Consider the following 21,912-nt stretch of genomic DNA (forward strand, 5'->3'; position numbering starts at 1 on the left):
CAACAGATCCATGTCCCTCTTATGTTGGGGACCCCAGAGCTGAACGCAGTACTCCAGGTGGGGTCTCATGAAGGTGGAATAGATGGGAAGAATCACCTCCCTCAACCTGCTGACCAGCAGCTAAAGCTGTACATGTCCTTCCTCCTATGTTTGAGGTTAGTCTCACCTTGAGTGAAATCTAAAGAAGTACTGCCCATCTCTGCAAAGTAATTTTAACTGGTTCCACACAGTACTTCACTTGTATACTATATAGTAGAAACATTAAATTTGATGCCTACACACTTAACATGAAATTAGTTTGAATATGTTTACCTTGTTAGCTACAAAAGTATAATTTAAAGCAAAAGATTATTTAGCAATTATATACTCCATATGATTTAATCTGAAAGGTGATATTTGTGCACAGATTATCCACGCAAATTTGGGCAAACATTTTACATCGTGTCATACAGCCTTTTACCAAATACAATCTTACTCTAAACAGCCATAACACTTGCAGTTGTACAGGCTCCTTTAGTCTCTCTTGGTGCCAGTTTTTGGTAGGCTATTCAGCAAAAATGGAAATTTCACCTAATGTGTACCTTAAAGTCTCCATTAAGGTACATGATTTCCAATATCACATCAAAAAATACACCTCCTGCTATAAATACCTGTGTTTCTCTGCCTGCAAGCGCTTGCTTAAACTGTAAGCTAATATATTTATATCCAGGCCATCTGAAACGCTAAGAGGTATTGACATACTGGTTTGAAAGCTGGTTTTTTTCTGATTTGAGCGTAACATCATGACAACTGCCCTCTTGTAACAGGAAAAAATCTACAAGTGGATTATTTAGCATCCTAAAGCAATAACGTGTAAGAGAAGAAAGCATTACCATCTGTGACGTAATTGCAGAAAATGAGCAGAAACAGTTCAATGAATCCAACTATTAGTACCCTCTCTGCTTTCTGCAAAATTGTTACAGTCTCTACAAAGCAGAATTCCTTATACCTGAAGAGAAACACTTAACTTCCTGCACTTACTGAGCTGAGAAAGCAGTCTATATCTTTCTTACAATGGATGTACCAAAAATACATCTGCGGAGCAATTTATTTCATTATGGAAGGTTGACTCTCAAAGATTTTTATATTATAGACATGACATCAGATCAAACTGCTGAGGTTGGTTTACTGACAATGCTTAGTTTTTAAAATATTTTTGACACAAGTGAGAAGCCTTCGGATTTTAATTTTAATTTATTGTGTGTTAGAACATATTTTGTGTCCTGTACTTACTTTTCAGGATCTCTGCATTATAGTGTGCTGCAGCAAATTTCAGGGAATCATCTGATCTTGTGTCAAAGCTGGAGTGTTCCCTGTTGTGTTGCCAACCTCCTTTCCTCAACTGACATTTGAACATTTTCCAGTATTCTGGGTAAAGTACTGTCATGAGTTCATCCACACTGGACACAGACCGCAACTGCTCTTCCAGGTCTTTGCTTGCATGAGCCTGTCAAAGTAACATGCAAGATTAATTACTTTCTCTATTACACAAGGTTTGCTGGAAACTAGCCTGAAAAACAACTCATACATTGTAAAATAAAGTTGTGCTCTAAGGGGTCCTCATTATAAAAACAGCTTTTGTCAGTCAGTGCCAACAGTACTATATTGACAAATACTGAAATGTTTTGCTTCTCCCACTAATTCTTTATCACTCCTGTAGCTGAAAACATCTGTTTGAGAAAGGAGCTATAGAATTAAGCCTATACCAGTACAATTTGAAGATTTATATATTAAAAAAAAAAAAGAAAGGCATTTTTATCCTGGAAAGAAAAGTTTTTATGATAAAATTTTGAATACTTAAACCCCAAAACATTTACATGATGTTCATGTTATTTAATATCACATACTCTCAAAGTAACACCAAATTTTTGCCCATTTTCCCTTAGTCCAGGAAAATTGAAACACCCAGAAATGCAAAAACGGTTAAATTTTAAAAAGGAAGAAAATAATTCATGTTATTTTGTACCTTTTTAGGGGAAATGTTAATAAGCAAGTCCTGTTATAAAGCATTAATCCTTAAATCAGTATGAGTCAAGGACTTTGGTACCTTTAAGAGAATCTGAACTGCACACTCCATCACTGCTAAGAGTTTCAACTGAAACTCTTTAGGACTCTAAGCACTACACTCCTTAACTTCTTGTTTCAAGAGTAGCCTCAAATCCTGTAATATCGCGTTCTTATTTGCTGGCTTTTACGCAAACTCATTGCAATTGCATTTTTCGGAAAGACTACGATTCAAATTCACATTCTAATTTCTCACTTATCTGAAAGATTCTTCTGTCCTCTTAGATGAAACAATATATTGCATCAAAGGACTCCTGTTATTCCCTGCCCACCCTTCTCATCCATGAACTGCTGACTTCCCAAAGGGAAGGGCAGTAAGGAGAAAGAAAAATACTGAAGAACCTTTAGCCACTTTCTCAGCCTACGTGGCCCTTAGATGGCAGTATGAGACACAAAATATAGAGGTACACTCTGTAAAAAGTGTCTAGCAACTGGCTGCAGACTCTGTAGAGTTTACTGCAAAACTGTTGCTCTAGTCCAAGAAACACCAGGCTGTAACAGTGTAAAACCTGTGTCTAAAACCAGAAACGTGAAACTATAGAAATTGAAATTTGAGTTTCCTTATCAAACTCCACTACTAACAAAAAATAAGTTCTTTCACTTCAGTGATTTTGAACATTACACAAATAAAACAACCAGTTCTGAACCAGCTCACCTCAAACAAAACTGCTCCTTGTCTCACAAACAACTAAAAGAGTACAAAATGGCACATGCTGTTGCATCCACTTCCTTATCAGCTGTCAAATACAGGAGAAATGCCTCAGGGCACGGCAGATTCACAGAACTCATCTCCCTAAGTATAGTTAAACACAGAAGCCGAAGCTAACACAGATTTCAAAGTCATTTTCTGCGTCGAAGTGTTATGATGTTAAAAAAACATGTTTTCACTAAAGCCTCACTAAACCACAGTGTCATGACACACTACTTTGTCCTGGGAGATTTCAACAATCAAGCTATCAGTCTCAGAAACACACTCATTCGGGACTTCATCTCTTTCCTTGCCTCCATAGGAAGGGTCATGTCTTACCCAAGCCACCCAGCAAGCGGTATCTTGGGGCCTTGCCTTCAAATTTGTTGGCAACACGGGGCATCGCGCTCCCCACCACCCCCGCTCTCCTTGCAGGTTCCCAATCAGTAAGTCACAGACAAAAACCCAAGCTGAACAAACAACTCATTCAGCCACCGTCTGCTTGCTTTCATCTCTCCTGAGAGGTGAAAAGAGCAGGGTTGGAGTAGCCTCATCCCTGCCAGACTGTTTCCTGAGGGTGTTGCAGCACGTGCCCCTTGAGTATCGGGAAGCGGGTCGCTGCAGCAGCGCAGCGAATGCCAGCATGGCAGATGCCTGTCTGCCACGTGGTGGGAACACGTACAGCGTGGGAGGTCTCGGCGCGGAGGTGGCCGGCGCGTGTATCCCGTCACGAGGCTGGATGCCAGTCCATCGTGTAAAAGGCACAGAATGGAAACCGCGTTTAGGCAGCCAGTAGGTGAACCTAGGAGACCCAAGCAGATCGTGGGGGTGACGTGGAAAGGGAGTCCAACCAAAGGTTCACCAACCTTCGATGAATCCCTTGAAAGCCTGGGCAGCCCACTGTAGGCAAAATGTTGGCTATTGCTATTTCAGATATTCAAGGTACAGGCCTAGATTGACAGAAAAGTAAGTACTGAAACTCAAAATTACTTAGTTGATAAGAAGCCAGGGTATGGAGCAGGAAAGATGTTATATTTGTTAGAAATACTGTGTGTTGATAAAATCCTCTTTGGTCAGGAAATCAAGCCACGTCTTTCCAGCTGGACAGAAAATCTGATATACACGTATAAAATATGTATGAACAAAAGTCAAAACATGAAAAAAGTAGTGGCTTAATAAAGTATTGTATCAAATTTAATACAGTATTGTTTTCAACTGCATTTCTTCCTGGATATTCTATGGGCCAGAGTGGCATGTGCCTACTACATGAAGTGCTCACTTAATATGAACAAAAAGAAAACAATTTCTGGAGCGGATATATAGAATTACTTTTTAAAAAAAAATGAATCATCATTCTTGCATCTGAATTATTTTGTGCTTAGTTTAATAAAGCCATTTGCTTGTACGGATGGCTTCAATTCAAACTTACAAATATGCTGTGGAAAACCAGCTTGATCACTAGAAGGCCTTTGTTCTCTCCCCTCTTCTGATTTAGCAAGAAAGGGAGAAGGAAGTCCATACACGTATACTAAATACAGTACACGCGGTGCCCAGTTAGGAAAAAAAAAAAAAAAAAAAGAAAAAATATGTTGATTTTTCAATATGTTTCCTATATTACCTTGACACAGATCAATGATTTCATCCTGGTATATTCACTGTAAGTTGATGTATTTTTTAACTGCAGCAAATTATTCTCATCCGTGTCAAACTGTTTAAAGGAACACACACGTAAAGAGCTTGTGGAGTGATTTAATTTTGTACAAGAGTCAAACTTTATTGTTGACATGAACATCAAATGAAATCTTAAGTTCTGGTTGATTAGAAATTTTTGAGAGGAATGCAACTGCTTCTGTAAATGTAATAGTTGTCTGGCAAAATTTTTTATTTTGTCCAAATTTTGGTTAATTTCACAAAAATATACTGTCTCGGTTCCTACATTTTATTTTAAATTCCTTGCTTTTTCTTAATTGTGCACTGGATTTTAGTGTAGGACAGAAAAAAAACCCAAACCCTCAAAATTGTTTTGCAGTGGAAATCCAGACTTCAACACCTATTTAGAATTTATGACAAGACACAAAGAAAGTGACAAAAATGTACTACAAATCAGAGGAGCTCTAATTTTTCATTAATCTTATGCAAGCCCAGATTACTGAAGTTTAGAGAGATAGTTTGTAGATGCAATTACTGTCACCCAGCCAGTTAAGCCCAAATGTAATCTTAAATTTAAAAAAAAATAAAAAAATTGTTCTATTGGCTGAAAGTAATATAACGTTAACAAATATTGTGATAAGAGAAATTCTACAACTTTTAGGACCAAAGCAAGCTTTCTGATAAGTGTAAATGATCCATCGATTTTCATATAAACAGTTGCAGTGCACTCCACATGAAATCCTGGACCAACTACTTAACGTTTTACTGGCAAGACATTCTGGGATCTATATTCTACACTGAGAAGGAAGCAGGAAATTGTGCCATCTGTGCCTGCAGAGGAAGGAGTTTCCTCTGTCCCATGTCTTCTATTTTCTTTGCTCAGTTAAAGGGTTCTTCTTCTTAAGTCAGTTAAGGGGTTGGAGTTTGTGTCCTTTTTTTTTTGTTTGTTTGTTTTTTTAAAGCACCACCACTCCCTTCATAAGTGCTTATCTCTGTCCTTTGGTTGGCCATTCCACTGTTTTTCTCATTTTTACAGATTATCAATGTTGTCCTGCATGATCACTTAAAAATGCTAGAAGCTATATTCTGGAGAAAGATGTTGACTAAACCTTTGACTAGCCAATCTCTACAAGATGGTACATGATATTGAGCAAAACAACAACTTAAAAATACAAGAATGAATGCAGAATACAGTAGAGACAAGCTTGCTTCGTTTCACTTCTTCCACACTATTTCCTGAGGAACAGGGGAAATGACAAATACACATATAAATAAAGCAGTAAAGCTTGATGACAAGTGCGCTCTCACTATTATTTATTTAACTTAGGTACATTTAATTCTATCAAAGTATGTTTTTCACAATGTAGCTTCCCATTACATGGTATGTCCAGTTTTTAATAAAATTATAGCTTGCAAGGGCAGGGGCAGGATACCAAATAGGCTCTACATCCATTAACAAAATCAAATCCATAATAGACTTTCCACGCATTACATTATTTGTCTTTCACATGTCCCCGCTGTCTGCCTCTATTATTAATAACAAAGGTCAGAACACTTAATATTTGGCAGCATGCTTGACACATAATTGATGGTGTAATGTGCTATAACAGTACTTTACACATCTGCTCCGACTATAGTTGTCAGCTCATTTCATTTTCAAGGATTTTGTTGACAATTCTTAATAGGAAAATGCTGTCTATAACACCCCCTCCATTTTAATATGCTTATATTCTGCATTTGACTGACTGAAATATATTAAAAATCAAGTAGTTAAATCCGAATGTTGAAACAGCGTGCAAGCAAATGGAAATATTGCAAAAGAAAAGTTTGTATAAACACTTCACTTGTATAATATTTTATTGCAATTTTCATGTATTTCAGTGCTAGTTTTTTGGAAGTTGATGACAGTAAAAAAAGAAAATATTCTAATTAAATATCTTAGCCATAGTTAAGAATTACGTTCCACTTTTTTGTCCACCTCTATGATCATGCTAGATTAGCCCTGATTTTGATCTCACATGCACCAATTTGTCACTAATAAAACTGAATGACTGTCCGCAGTTGCAATCTTTTAAGTTACCATTCAATATAGTAACAAAATAGTGCCTTAGAGAATAATTTTTTATTTCATGTTACTTTACATAAGTAGTAAGACCACTGCAGTTAATTTGAGCTAAATCAAAACATCATGAGAACAGCAGAGAGATTAGAATCGGTCTCTGTTCCAAAAAGCTTACAAAGCACATTAGACAAACATAAAAAGTAAGAATAAAAGTATAAAATAAATACAATGGTGTGAACTATATTATGCTTTAAGTGACCTGTATTCATTCTGGCATTTTACATACCAATAATAACACCAGGCAAAGAAAACAAATAAATGGCAGGGACAAGGGCAGGGGGGGGAATGTACAAAGCAGATAGGCAGGGAAAAATGAATGAGTTTGAGGAGAGATTTGAAAGAGAATTTGTTAAAAAGGAAGAAAAAGACATTGGCTATGAGGATAAGCTTAAGACTACAGAAGTTTCATTTCTATGTTATACATCGCTTTTTTTTTCTTTTGACTGGAACAGTTTTGGAAAGGAGATGCATAAACTGCTAGCAAAACATCCCAGGCTTATATTGTTTAATATTGCTCTCCTGTTTATGAGTACAAGCATATAAGCTGAGGTAGGTAGTGTAAAATTTCCATTTTAAGGGAAATTCAATTTTTATGCAAGTCAGCATCTTCCAGGTAATATTTTATTTATATATTCTTACAAAATGCTGAAAAACATATCTAAGATTACAGATTTGCACAAAGGCACTTATGTTAGGTCCTTCAGTGAAACATTTAGCTGCTACTGAGCTTCTGAAACACGCTTCTTGGCTGGTGCTTATTCCTCAAGTACCTGCATTCCTGAATGGTTCTCAACCTTCCCTAATAAAATGCCAGTACTTTCATCCATTCAAAGGGAATTACTTCTGAAAATACCCTTTTTTGATCTGAGTCTGATTTCCCTGGGAAGCACAGAGAGAGAGGAAAAAAATATTTCTAGCTGCTTTCTAGAGCAACTCCCTGCTCTGCTGCCTTGCTTCCTTAGAAGCTTGTCTTAGATAGGCAGTTTTCCCAGGTTTCTATGAGCCTGGGTGATTAAGACACTGCTGTAGGTAACATGGCATCTGATACAATTAGAGATGGTAATACCCCAGTGCCACAAGAGAAATCCATACAATCTAGACACGCATGCATGCGTGCACAGACATGGGAAAAGAAAAGGTGTCGAATACCATTCCTGACTATGATGGAAAGCAGTTTTGAGAAAGAGGGTTGGGAGCACCTTAGCCAGACACTGAATACCTAGGACCTTTTCTGAAGCAATTTCACAACTAGGTTACAGTAACAGAAAAGGTTTTGTTTTCATGCACTTCAGACCGATCTTTGAAATTTGCATTGTTCCACAGCAGTAGTCTTCAACTTGAGTTCATAAATCCCTGCAGACTATTTCTAAGAATACAGCAAGTCACAATTGCAAAATAAAATACAAAAATCAAGCCTGTTATCAATAGACTCAATTCACTATTCAGGAGCTTGCACTACGAGCCCACAAATTAAAGGTCAAAGGCTGCACAGCAGTCATGGAAATTGGTGGGATAACCATTTGCTGTCTAAGTGCAGCTGCATCTGGATTGTTTAATTGATTCCCAGACTCATACTGAAGCTTCCAGCTAGCATTACAAATAGATTGGGAATCAATAAGGATTTGGATTATTGCTGCCGAAAGGCTTACATCTGATTAAATCTTGGAGACACCAGGCAGCGCAATCTGTACCAGATGAGATTTGTGTATTATTTTCTTGGTCATCTGCAGCTACAGCGATCAGTGGTGACAAATGCAAGGATCACTGTGCACGACCAGAAGAAAGGGGAAAACATTTGGAAGTAAAAAACATTTGTAAAGCAAAAATAAAGGACAACATTGTGATGACTGCTGGGTTATCAAGGTGGCTAACAGACACAGCAGTCCGCCAGAAAGGAGACAGCGAACAGCATGAGAACGCCAGCGCCCTCTGCAACACAGCCACTGCAGCCGGCGACGCTCTGGTGCCGACTGCATGTGCCCTGACTACAAGGCATCTGGGTTGATGCCACATGGCAGTTCTGTAGAATTTGACATGTTATAAAAACAGTAAGCTCATTTTGAATACTTTTATGCAACTTTTAACTAACACTGAGGAAAGCGAAGCATGCAATTCTGAAGAGAAAACTTAAGTACTTAGAAATTGAACTCCAGCTAAAAATTCTAGTTGTAAGATCTTACTCTCTCAGAAAAAGATAAAACTCCAGTTAAGCAATTTGTTTAATCGTTTGAATATTGCTAGTTTTTTAAAATACCCTGCAACCTTCTGTTTTCCCTCCAACAGTCAGACTCTCTCATTAAAATCAGTACACAAGAATAAACTACCAGGCCTTTATAAGAAGATTGTTTATTTTCAGTCTTTACTGACCTTTCTTTGGTATTATCATTACTTTTATTAGCAACTGCCATCAGCTTTGTCAGTAAAAGCAAACAAATACGGAGACAGTTCTTAACGAAAACTATTAACATGGTAACACCGCAATTACCTGTCATCCCTTCAGCAGCTGTAACACAGCCAGTGAGAATTAAAAACTTTCTTAGTATCAAGTACAGACTTACTAGGCAGAAAGGTAATAGACAACCCCTTCACTTTAATTTAAATGCCAGCCCATTCTGAGATACTGCTTGAGCACAGTATGTGTGCCATGCAAAGACATGCTAGACCCTAATTAGTTAGTGAGAAGTACGAGTTCTGGCCATGTGTCAAGCGATGGGCTTCAAAAAGGCAGTAGGTACAGCTTTAAAGTAATGTTTTCTATTCTACATATCAATGGTACATACAAAAAGGTTTCACTAAGAGCTGGAATAAGAAATTGCACATTCTTAAGAACATTTCTGAGTTATGCTGAACACATAGGCTACAGCATATGGTGTGTTCTCACTGTGATGAGAGTATTTAGTTTTCAATTCAATGCTCTTGTTTATTCTTCAATTTTTAACAGCGTGGCTACTCATAGGACAGAAGGATTACATGAACACATCACCTCTTATCATTGTTGTATAATTTCTCTCACTACTAAGTAACCTTCCTTTTCACCGAGTTTTTAAAATCACTATTTGAAGCCCTGAGCAAATGCAATTAATCCATGTTCTAAATATTTAGCAACAGGTCACAGAAATTTCTTGAATTAACTACACTTTTGAAATGGTTCTTAAAATAAATAATTTCTCAGGCCATGAAACAAGATCAATTGAATTTCAAAGAAAAACTTGATCTTTATTCCTAAACAAATGTCTTAATCTAATAGGACGTGATTTCTGTATTGTTAAACAAGCCTTGCAGAGTTTACAGATCTGTACAGAAATATTAATCAGAAGACCACCTACCTTGTCACATTGCCTATTTCAACAAATATTCCAGCTATAAACACAATACAATACTTAAAAGCTAAAGAATAACGAGCAAGTTGTAACACAGCAATTCCAGTTGCAAAATCTTTGTTTTAAATTATTACAAATGAGTTTTATATATATGAAAATGGGAACACACAATGGCTCTTAGAAGCCTGTGTTTTTAATTAAATTTTAGAGTTTCTAAGTGTATGCCATTAAAATGATAGTATTATCTGATTATTTTATTCAGCATCATGTTTCTTCAGTTCATTTTATACAAGTCGTTAAAAAAAAGTCCATTTGGTACCTCAAAGCAACACGCCAGACTACTACATCACACAGCTAAGCCTTTGGTAACAAAGGCATTAAATTATGAGATTTCATTAACAAAATACCAGAAGAAGCTTTCATTTTTGTTGTCAAAGTACTACCCAAATATTTTATGTGAAGGTTCTTTGCTAATGCAGACAAAAGAAAGAGATCATCTGAATTTCATTAGCCTGAGGTAGGTACACAACGCAAAGGACCTGCTACCCACCACCCACTTGTGCTCACCCTGATAATCTGGGTTTGAAATCTGTTCCATCCTAAATTCTGTGTGGAACATTCTTTGGATCACCATCTGACATCTGTTACAGAGAAGTTATACAGAAACAAAACCACTTGTTTAGACATTGAGCCCATAATACTTTTCCCCTTGCCTTTTGATGCTGCAGGAAAAAATAGCCAGACAACAGAGAAAGCACTATCCAATCTTAATCCCAAAATTCCAAATGGATTAGAACAGTACAAAGAGAAGAAGATTTATTTTCAAGCCTTTAAGTACAACACTGCATTGAAAGCATTTTAAAACCAAAGGACAATAACAAAATCCTTCATCCCCACACAAAGCCATAGTATTCCATTAAGAGCAAATTATTTAAACCCAAGAAAATCCAGTACTTTAACACATCAATATTTGAGAACTATGGAATAGCGTGGCATGGAAGAATACCATTTTATACTTCCTATGATTGAATAGCCTGTACCAGCTGCACACTTTCAGGTACTGCAATCAGGAGCTGAGGTATTCCTCTCCACAGAAAGGGTAAGATGATGTAAGGCACACCTTTGCTTCCCCTGATGGGCTAACTTCATTACAAAGTATAATATAAAAGATCAGTAGTTCTGTGGAACGGCCACATCCCTTCTGAACTATGGGTAGAAGAAAATAAAAAACCACGGGTTTTGATCAGAAAAACAGAAGTCATGCTTGTGTATCACTGAAGGAGAAAGCTTATTGTACCATGTAAAATCTGACAGGTATTAAGAGATTTGTCAGCAAGGCATGAGAGATGGGAAAAGGCAAAAGAATCCTTGAGAACGGCAAATCCAAGAACTAGATTGAGACTTGGTCACAATTCTCTTTCATGCAACCAAATCAGGAGAAATATATGTTCCCCATTATTTTTGGCTTAAATTATTCTGAATAGTGTATTGTACTGTAATGTTACTTAAAAGGGGTCAGGGAACATCAGCAGTATTAAACTCGATCCTAATTTATACTGACAGGACACAGATTAATCCAATGCCGAACACCATACGTTATCAGAAGACTTTTTGAAAAAGGCTTGACTGCAGAATGAAGTTTTTGCAAGAGCAGATTTACAAAGTATGCCCTGAGCTATCAACTTCCACTGGATTGCAAGAATACGTATAATCTCTGATGGAATGTATAATGTTGCATCTTGAAATCCATGATAGTTGCCATTAGTTGAAATTGTCCTGTACCACTTTGCTGAGTTGCCTGCATTCTTATCCAGGCCAGAAACTAATGAAAAAGAACAGATTTATAGGGATTATGTATATTAAAAGGAGGCATACAGAGTGCAGAAGAAAGGAGACAGAGGCTCTAGTTATTCATAGTCTGTGGAAAGATGTAAGGAAGATGTTTAAAATTAAGCTAAGCATATGCATAAACCTTAGTGTTACATTGAAATATTTTCTCGTGTTAAGCTTTTTATCTGCTCTTAGAAGTAAACAACCTATTTTACGAAAAAAAGGTTTTGTATCACTGCACTTTGTATTCACCTGGTCACAGAGACTTGAACAGAAGAACTTTTAAGTAAACAAACCCAGGTATCAGGTTTGTGACGTGAAAATGGGAGTGAGGGAAGGAAGAGATAAGGGATTAAAAGTTGGCTAGTACCAGGACAGTGCAACCTAACACCCAGTCTCAGGCTCAGAGCACCCCGAGACTTTATTCTTCAGAAGCAAAGGTACACATCTCAAGATAATAGATTCTAATACAAAAGGAAGAAACAATTAAATCAAAGGGCTCTAGACTTCCTGAATAAAATAAATCCTATCATATTAGTCAGTTTCCTTAAAATAAAAGGTTCCAGAGTGTTTTGGAGATTTTAGCAGAACAAAGTGTCAAAGCAGGAGAATTCATGCAGAAGAGAAATTTCAAATTCTCTAGCACTACCAGCAACCCTTAAGGAAGAGCTTTTTCAAGCATATGAAATCACTTCCCAAAGTTCAATCTGCAGAGATTACTTATAATGATTTGCATATAAAACCATGGTGGAGTTACGTGCACACAAAATTAATGTAATAGAAGGATTCCTTTGACATTTTTCCCCAGCAACTTACTGTGCATACCATGAGGCACACACGTGTCTTTGCAGGATTGCAGTCCTGGAAATTGGAATTTTGGACACACACTTGTTAATACCAAGAGCCCATTGTAGTCACTGAGGTCACCATTTACAGGACCAGATCATGAAACAATTTCCGTCTGTTCTTGCGCATGTTTCTAGCATTTCTTTTACTGAGAACCGCAATTTCCTCAACGCTTTGAGACAGCAGCTCTTTTCAAACAAAGTAGATTCAGACACAGGGAACACACGTCCCATTAAAGTAACTGACAGTGAGAATGACATTTCTGGTATGCTGAATTAAATCTTGTTTCAAAAGAAAGTGTTTTGTTTATTTTCAATTTTATTTGAACTAGAATCACAAAAGAGGGAAAAAATGTAAATTAATGATCTTTAAGAACATTTTGTTTCATACTGAAATAGTTTTAAAACAATCTGGAGAACAATTATTAATGTAGCTTTATAAACATGTATGGCAGATACTGCTATATATTTTTATTAAATTTACCTGGAGGTTATTTCTGACATCCTACAGAATAATCTCCCTTACTGTCTCACATTTCTGAGAAGTCAGATAACTATCACCCTATATTATTAGGGACAAAACTAGAAGAGTATCTATTAAATGCCTGTTTTCCCCAAGAAGGAAAGGAATAGAGAACGCGAAATTTTGCTGTTCTAAAAGACTCCGATTTACAAGAGTAGCCTTACTATGTCTCTCTGCAATTATTCACATCTGTCATTTGGATCAATTAGAACTTTAACTGTGGCATAATTGTGGGTTGGGTTTTGGGTTGGTGGGTTGTTTTTTGGGTTTTTTTTTTTGAGACATCATTAAAATTGACTGTGCCTTTAAACAAATGTGCCCAGATGCTATGGGTACAGCTAATCACAGGCACAAAGGCCCAGTCAAGGTCAGGCTGCAAGTTTGTCTCTAATTGCCCAGTTATACATTCCTTGGTCACCCAAATCTTCTACCGACTTCAATGGGATTTTTGTTTAGTGAGGATTACAGGATTTCGCCTCCTAGCTTAAGTATTGCATCTATACATCACTGTGTGTAGTATGTTTCAGTCCCTACGGTCACAGTATCTGTAGTCCTACTAGCCCTAAATATCATGTTGAGCTTTTTAAGTCTTTCACCCTCCTAAAGCCTTAAAACTCAGTTTTCCTTTTGTTACAGTTGACTTTCTTTTGCTTTTCTATGGTCAACATTATTGGACTTTGAAAATTAGTTACCTGGCAGCCAATGTTTGTCCCACTGCTGCTATATTTTTCATTTAAAACATATTAATTTGCTTTCAAAACCTATTGACCTAACTACCGTATTAGTCATTCTGCTAAAACACAAAGACAGTACTTTTCCTACCCCAAAGACTTTCTCTTAAATTCTTGGTTACATTTCAGGTCCTTATTAAAGCAGCCTGGTGATTTTTAGATGATCTTACTGATACCCATAATAGCTTTTGTTGACTTCTCTAAACTTTTTTGCCTGGCACAGCATGTTTGTATGATTAATTCTCAATTCCAATTTTTTTTAGAAGTTTACATCAGGTCGCCTGCAGTCCTTCCTTAATTTACCCCACAACATATGTTCATAAAGTATTTTTTCATTATTATGCAAACACTCCAATCTAGACAAAGTGCATGCTACCATTCTTTTATCAGACCAGCTGTACAACTCAAAGGTAGGGGTGTTTCTATGTTGTCAGTTCAGGCCCATTGGTCTCCTCTTCATCCAAACTGAATGCACGAGACACAGCTGACAAGTCAGTTCACTCAAGGGCCTGCTTCTAACAGGGCAAACCCAAAATCCCACGAGTTTGTCTCCAGCACATCCCAGCTGGTCTGGCACCGACGAAGCCCTTCTGCCACCTCCCAGAGCACGCAACGGGCACCTGCAGCGTTACGCTCTGCAAACACCTTTCCAGGGGGCTCAAACATACCCTTTGACTATTTCAAGCACAAAATATACTCAAAAAGCAACAACAATAAAAACCCCTCTGAACTGCAGGACCCTCCAAAACAACACAGAAAGTAATTATGCCTCAGAGGCGTAACATGGGAGCCGAGGAGACCCATATAAACTGCTGTGCCGAGTGCATGTGGTCACCCTGCTCCGGGCAGCATCGACAAGGGTCGGACCCATACCCAAGCAGCCTGGGGGCTAGAGTTTGCTCTCTACTACAGTCCACAAAGACGGCCTAGATACGGTCTTTGCTTCCTTAAGAAATACCATGTACATGAGATACATATGGCACAGCCGTTTTCAAAATCTTGATTAACTCCTAATGCCTCTGAAAGTAATGCCTGGCACATGGACTCCCTGGAAAATGAAAACAGACCAATGAAATTAGAAGACAACACGTATAATTTACAACACAGTAACTCCCTGTGCAGGTCATATAACAGGGAAGCCAAGCAGATTCAGGGTGCTACAGTTTAGCCTAATAACTTCATTGATCCATATTAATTTTCTGTTGTGTTTATCAAGATATTTACCAGATACATTTTTAGGAAACAGGCTTTTGCTCATCACTCCCTCCCAGGCAAGGGCTTTGCAAAAATGTAGCTACCTCAAGCTCCCTGACTAGCTATATTCTAAGCTTTCTGCTGGATTAAACAGAAAAGTCTTAATGCTGAAAGACTTTACACATCATGGACAGCCTCTGCTACTGCAAGCATTTCAAGCAAAATACCAAAAATAATCCAACCAGAGCTGTCCAGGTAGAAAGCCAAGCACTTACTGGTCTTACCACAGGAAAACATTACTTGACTGTCTCACACTCTCTGAACTCCCTCACGCTTCTCATCCTATCTCTGGTCCATACTGTCTATATTAAAGTAGTATTCTCAGTGGTATCTTCTTCACTGTTGTAGCAGAACACTTTGATACAAATGTAGAAAAATAAAAATAAAATCTGTTACAGAAATACACAGGCTCCATAATGCATTGCCAAGAAGAAAATTAACTATTTGTTCTATCAGTTAGAAAGATGCACTGGTGAGCACTGAACATTTTGATTATGTTAAACATCTAGATTTTAAAAGAAAATTTTTCTAATTCTTAAATGCTTTAAAAGAATTATGCCTGATAACTTCTCCTATAGACTTTGTTTCTACCCAGGCGAGTGGTCTTCAGCTTATGCTGGTCTTTGGGCAACATCAAATGTTTCTGTTGGCCTCAGTTTTAACTATTTATTTCTGATTTGTGAGCAACACATTAACTGTGCACCACAGACTGAGAAGCTGTGAGTTAACAGACTGATTTTTGTCTTATGAGAGGCCAGTACTCTAACATGTTTTTATTAGCAAAGCCTCTTTTCTGTACAACTGTGAATTACAGCATTTTAAAAGAATAGAAAAAAATATCAGATCCTATGTTTCTATGGTTAAACATGTAACTACAGTTATCTTCCATCCTCTGGTTTACATGCATTTCAGTGTAGTTTTATTGTCATTTAAACAAGATTTTTTGAGTAGTAGATGAAGGTTCAAGAATTGGTTACATGAGAATCAGAAGCACTAACTAAAGTGACACCTTGGGTAAAGTATATTCATTTAGTTAAAATGTCACCACTTAGTTGCAAGCAACAGAAGATGTATACTCAAGTGCTTAAGTTTTGCAGTTTCTCCAGTATCACTATGTGAGTGATCAGAATACTGTTTAATGGGGTCCACTTTCAAGGTTACATTATGTTCCAATACAGTGTGAAACAGTCAGTGCCAGCCAAGGTACCAAAAGCACATGCTAGTCAGGAGATTTTATCAGCTATTTACTTTAAAGGCAAAAGAGCACTTAACGCCTACTGATAAATAAGGGATGCAAACTCACTGCCGAGTTTGGGACACTGCTACAAGGCTACAGTCAACAGGCACTGGACCACATGCAGAAACAGCAGTTAATTTGGGGGGCTTAAGCACCAGCCTGACCATCGTACTCTTGTTGCCCTTGGCGTATACAGCAGCAGTAGAGTGCACAGTTAATTGCCAGATGATGTACAGATCAGTAGGTGCTTGCTGGCTTTGCGTGGGAACTTCTAAGTCCCCTTCAGTCTTCAGTATCACGGTCACATCAGTCACATCAAATAAAGGACGCTGGATAACAAGAACTGGCAGATTGATGCAGTTCAAAGGCTAGACTGCAGTAATTTAAATGAAAGATGTGTTATCTTACTATTCTGTCTGTAAGCAACATGGAGCACACACATGGAGGGTATGAATCAAAACTGGACAATCCGATTTTTGGAAGGCAACTAGCCCTGCCAAGTAAGTGCACATTTTTAAACTGAACTTAAAACTGTATCTTTCCTGTGAACTGAAATTCTTGTGTGGATTATTTTGACCTTCTTTCAGTAAAGCCTGCACTAAGCCATGGTAGTTTGTAGCCTGCAGGCAGAACAGAAAAGACTTTCCCTCTGAAGTGTCCAGATATATCTTTCCATTCTCAGCCTTTTTCAGGTTTTTAACAAATACTTGTCATTTAAGGACAGATCCCTGTTCTCTGCAACCATATGTGGTTGGATTCCTGAGCTTAATTCCAACATTCCCTCGCAGCATTCCTTACAGGAGATGCCTAAAACTCCTCACCAGTCTTTAAGACCACAGGACACATGCATTAAAATCTCTCAGCACCGCCTGTCTGTGCAATGATGCTATTTGCGCCTACTGATTCTGCACACAGACAGGCTCCAGTGCTGCCAAACTCAGCACCTTTCTTAGGGCTAAACACACTTGAAGGTAGTTTTGGAGAGCTGGACATTCCTTATATGAGCAGCAACATTTCACGATACTCTCCATTTCCAAAATTAGTATTCAAACAGTAACTGCAGGGAATACATGGGGAAGGGAGAAATACTCTAAGTCTTCAGTTCCTACTGCTTTGCCCTGTGGCAATACAGAAGACCACATGCACTAAAGCCCCGGTCTCAATTCTTTGAGATAGCCACATCAGGCACACATCACCTGCAGGCAGAATTATACCTATTTATTAATATGTCCAAACTTGAAGCAACAGAATTTGTGGGAAAAAACAAACAAAACGCACCCTGTGACTGACTATACCTGAATATTCCTGATAAAAGGCTTTACATCTGCTAATAAAAGTAAGGGAGAAGTTACCCTTGTTATCAAATCCTGAATCAGGAGGTATAGCATATTACAAAGATGTTGATTTGCTGGCATATTTAAAGTGATTGCCTCAGGATTTACACTTAATCTGTCTTCAGAAAGCATGAGCTATCCTAGGTAGAAATAGATGTCAGAGAGTATATGCCCAGACAGAAAATATGGCACATTATTCTAAATAAACAGTTTGCTTACAATTTTTTTCAAAGGAATATTAAATAGACAATGCAGTATAGTCAAATCCAGCAATAGTATAAATGGCACAAATATATAGTTATATATGTGCTCTTTCATGATTTCAGATTTATCACTGATATATTAGTCACATTTTCATGATTTCAGATACATTAGTGGGTCACACGGAAACATTTTTGATGTGTAAAGGACAGAGAATGTGTGGGAAGAGTTAGAGAAGTGGGAAATACAATCTTCATTAAAGATGTCCCCCAAATGTAGCTAAAATGGGTGAGTGTAGCCTAAAACCTGAAAATGGAGTGGCTATTGCTTATTTTTATTCATGTACCTGACTGCCTTACAAAAGGACATATTTTGCAAATACAAGAATGTATTTAGCTCCTCTGAAAAAAAGAGTGGCACAAAGACATGGATTTAGAAGCCAAACTTTCATGATCTTGACAATGTTTGTAGCTTATACTAAAAGTCCAGATTCTGGGACTCATGCAGTTACAAAAAAATCATGTCTTTAAAATATACCTAACATCTCCTGATAGTGGGCAACAGTTGGAAAAACCAAACCTTAAAGGAACAGAACCACACAGAAAAATAGAAAATTAATCAAATTTTTGCACCTTCCATTTTATACCTGACTCCCAATTTCTAGTTTTTTTCAATACAGCAGTAATGCTCTAAGCATCCAGAATTCTATACTCCAAATGGAAGTCTAAAGAACAGATGCCCTTTAACACATAAATAGTTGAACTGAATATTGGAAACTGCAATCTCTCTAAGGGGAATTATTTTTATTATAATTTATTTTTTTAAAGAACAAGAGTTGGTAAAGTTTATTACAGGACTACATTCTTTCTCCTGATATGCGTATGTTTATAAAAAGTGAACATACAGAATATAATGCAAGTTATTAATTATATTGAGTTAATTTCCTGCATTTGAAGGACAGGTGTTAAGAACAGATTGAGAAAGCTAATATCTGGAAAATTTCATCCCACAAACTTACTTTGTTTTGAAAGACAGGTGAACATTACCACAGACACAATTTAAATAGACAAATTATAATTTCTGAACAAATGAAAAAATAACACTGATTTACATTTCATTTCTAAAGAAATTACAAAAACTGGAGAAACCTCCCATTCTGACTCTTGCATTGTTTTTCAGTGTGTTATGGGACTCCTTTCAAGAAATCCCCCCCCCTACTCCTCCCCATCCTTCCCCTGGATCCTCAATTTTAACATCTATTTCTTTGGGATTTCATCTCCTTCCTTCAACAGCGACTCAAGAGTAGCGTTTCACCTTCTGATCTCCTTCCCCTAGATATCATCAGGTAAACCAGAACTCCTATAACAATACTGAAAGGATTAATGGCAGTGTGAAACCTCCCCCGCCCCCTTTGGAAGCCTCTCCTGTTTGAACTTATGATCATCGTCTCTTGTTCTAAGCCTGTGCACCTCAATGAAGAGCCTGGCTCCATCTTCTTAGTAACCTCAAGATTTGGAAGGTCACTATTAGGCCCAGTCCTCTCACACTCTTCTCATAGGGCACATGTTCCAGCCCATCGCGGTGGCCCACTGCTAGACTCAATCAAGTTTACTGACATCTTTCTCGTATTTTTTTTCTTTCTTCCTGAAAACCAAACACACTATTCCACATGTGGTTTAACAAGCATCAAATAGAGGAGGATAACCACTTTACTCAAGTTACTGGCCGTGCTCCTCTCGATAGAGCCCAGGATGCTGTCAGCCTGCATTGCTGGTACGGCACAATACTGGCTCACGTTCAGCTTACCGTCTACCAGGATCCCCAAGTCCTTTTCTGCAGAGCTGCTCCCCAAACCAGTCAGCCCCAGCCTCTATCATTGTAAGGAGCTCTTCCATCCTGGGTTAAAGACTTCGCATTTGCCTTTACTGAATTTCATCAGACTCCTGTCTGTCCATTTTTTCAGTGCACCTCGGCCCCTCTGAATGGCAACCCTGCCCTGAAGTCTATCAGCCACGCTGCCTCTACACCTCCAGTTTGGTGTCATCCAAAAATCTTATGAGAGCGCGGTCTGTCTCAGCACAATGTACCCTCTCCTTCTTCTGTTACTGACAAAGATATAAAACCGAACAGATCCCAGGAGAGGCCCCTGAGAAAAGGTACTCATAACTGGCCTCCAGACAGAGTATGAACCATTAACTACACTCTAGAACCCAAGCAACCAGACCATAAGACCCTAACTTGAGTACAAGAATACTGTGGGAGACAGCATCAAAAGCCTTGCTGAAGTCAAGGTAGTTGAAATCCACCACTTCTCTGCCCTCATCCACAGATCTAGTAATTTCATCATAGATGGTGGTGATCAGATTAGTCAAGCATGATTTACCCTTGGCATAACCATGCTGCCTCCAAAAGGATCCCATTTACCAGTTCCTTGAATTAACCAAAGTTTGCTCTATCAAAGGTCAGGCTCTGCTAGTTGCCTTCCTTACTCCCCTCTGGATGCTGAGCTCCAATAATTCACGCTTGCTACAAGCCAAGGCTGCCATTGATTATTACCTCCTTAGCCAGTTCTTTGTGAGGACAAAGGTGACCTTTGTGAGGGCACCCAGGTATATTGCATCTACATTAGAATCCCTTGGCAGTCTCCAGAAACCTCCTGGGTGGCTTATATGTGTTGCCCTTCCAGCAGGTGTCAGGGAGGCTAAAGTCTCCCCTACAAACAAGGGTCTCTGAGTTGCTTAAATATGACTTTGTCCTCTTCCTCATACTAACCAAATGATCTATAACATACGTTCACCATAATGTCACCCATACTAGCCCCTCGTCTGATCCTAATCCACAAGCAACCCATCCACTCAAACTGCTTCTTCATGAAAAGGGAAACCCCCATCCCTTTGTTCCCTGCCTGTCTTTCTATATCCATCCATCACAGTTGTTCTGACAATGCCTTAGTGATGTGTCTGCATGCAGAGCTCTGCTTCGTCCTGATTGATTCCTAGGTTGTGTGCATCTCTGTGCAGGCAATTCTTCCCTGACAGTCTATAAACCAGAAGATTTATGTTTTGCTTCAGAGTTCTTCCTCAGATTTGACCATCTGCTGATAGTACTTTTCTGTCTGTCATCCAAATTTTGGATTCTTTTCTCCCAACAAATCTTTTCCTTCTCTCTAAAATCTGTTTCTATCCCTCTCCTTTCCAGTAAGAAAACATTAATTAAAAATGTGTACAGACAATCTGACAAAGTAGCAGTTTGCCTGTCAGCTATCACGCTTTCAAATTAGCATTGCTACTTCTGGGAAAGCTGTACTGTGGTAAATTAAAACGATGAAAAGACTGTAGAAGTCTATACGTTAGCATGTCTGACCAGCATCATATATGCAGGCAATGGAAGGAAAGACTACTAGCCAAACAAGGCTAATATCTCTTCTAACACAGTGATTTTAAAGACTGGAACTGCAAACTGAAAACAGTATCTTGGATTGAGTGAACAGCCATATAGGTGCAGCTATCATGCACTGGTACTCCAACTACCTCATTTAAAAGTTACCCTAGGGATGTCTACAGATTGCAGTACTGAGAGTGCCTAACTTCATTGTTTTGCATGGGATACACTCTGGACCAGGACACAGGCTCCCTAGCTGGGAGGTGCTGTTGACGCTCTTGACAGACAAGAGGCCTTGCAGAGGGATCTAGATAGATTGAAGCGTTGGGCAGTGATTAATGGGATGAAATTTAACAAGTCCAAATGCCAGATTCTGCACAAAAGGGGAGAGGAGTGGCTGGAGAACAGCCCTGCAGAAAGGGATCTGGGGGTGCTGGTCAACAGCAGGCTCACTGGGAGTCAGCAGTGTGCCCTGGCAGCCAAGAGGGCAAACCCCATCCTGGGGTGCATCAAACACAGTATAACCAGCTGGTCAAAAGAGGTGATTATCCCACTGTGTTTAGTGCTGGTGCAGCCCCACCTTGAGTACTGTGTGCAGTTCTGAGCCCCACAATTTAAGAAGGATGTCAAGGTCCTTGAATGTATCCGGAGGAGGGCAAAAAAGCTGGTGAAAGGGCTGGAAGGCATGTCCTA

General features: G+C 38.5%; 1 protein-coding gene across 1 annotated transcript in view; it reads right to left on the reverse strand.

Moving 5' to 3' along the window:
• Positions 1 to 21,912, reverse strand: part of VEGFC (vascular endothelial growth factor C) — an 82,174-nt gene that overhangs the window by 22,347 nt on the left and 37,915 nt on the right. The window contains 1 exon segment of the mRNA XM_010569977.1: positions 1,273 to 1,486. Coding sequence (XP_010568279.1) covers positions 1,273 to 1,486 — 214 coding nt within the window.

The sequence above is a fragment of the Haliaeetus leucocephalus genome, unplaced genomic scaffold, assembly GCF_000737465.1.
Source record: "Haliaeetus leucocephalus isolate CR32 unplaced genomic scaffold, Haliaeetus_leucocephalus-4.0 Scaffold284, whole genome shotgun sequence".
NCBI lineage: Eukaryota > Metazoa > Chordata > Aves > Accipitriformes > Accipitridae > Haliaeetus > Haliaeetus leucocephalus.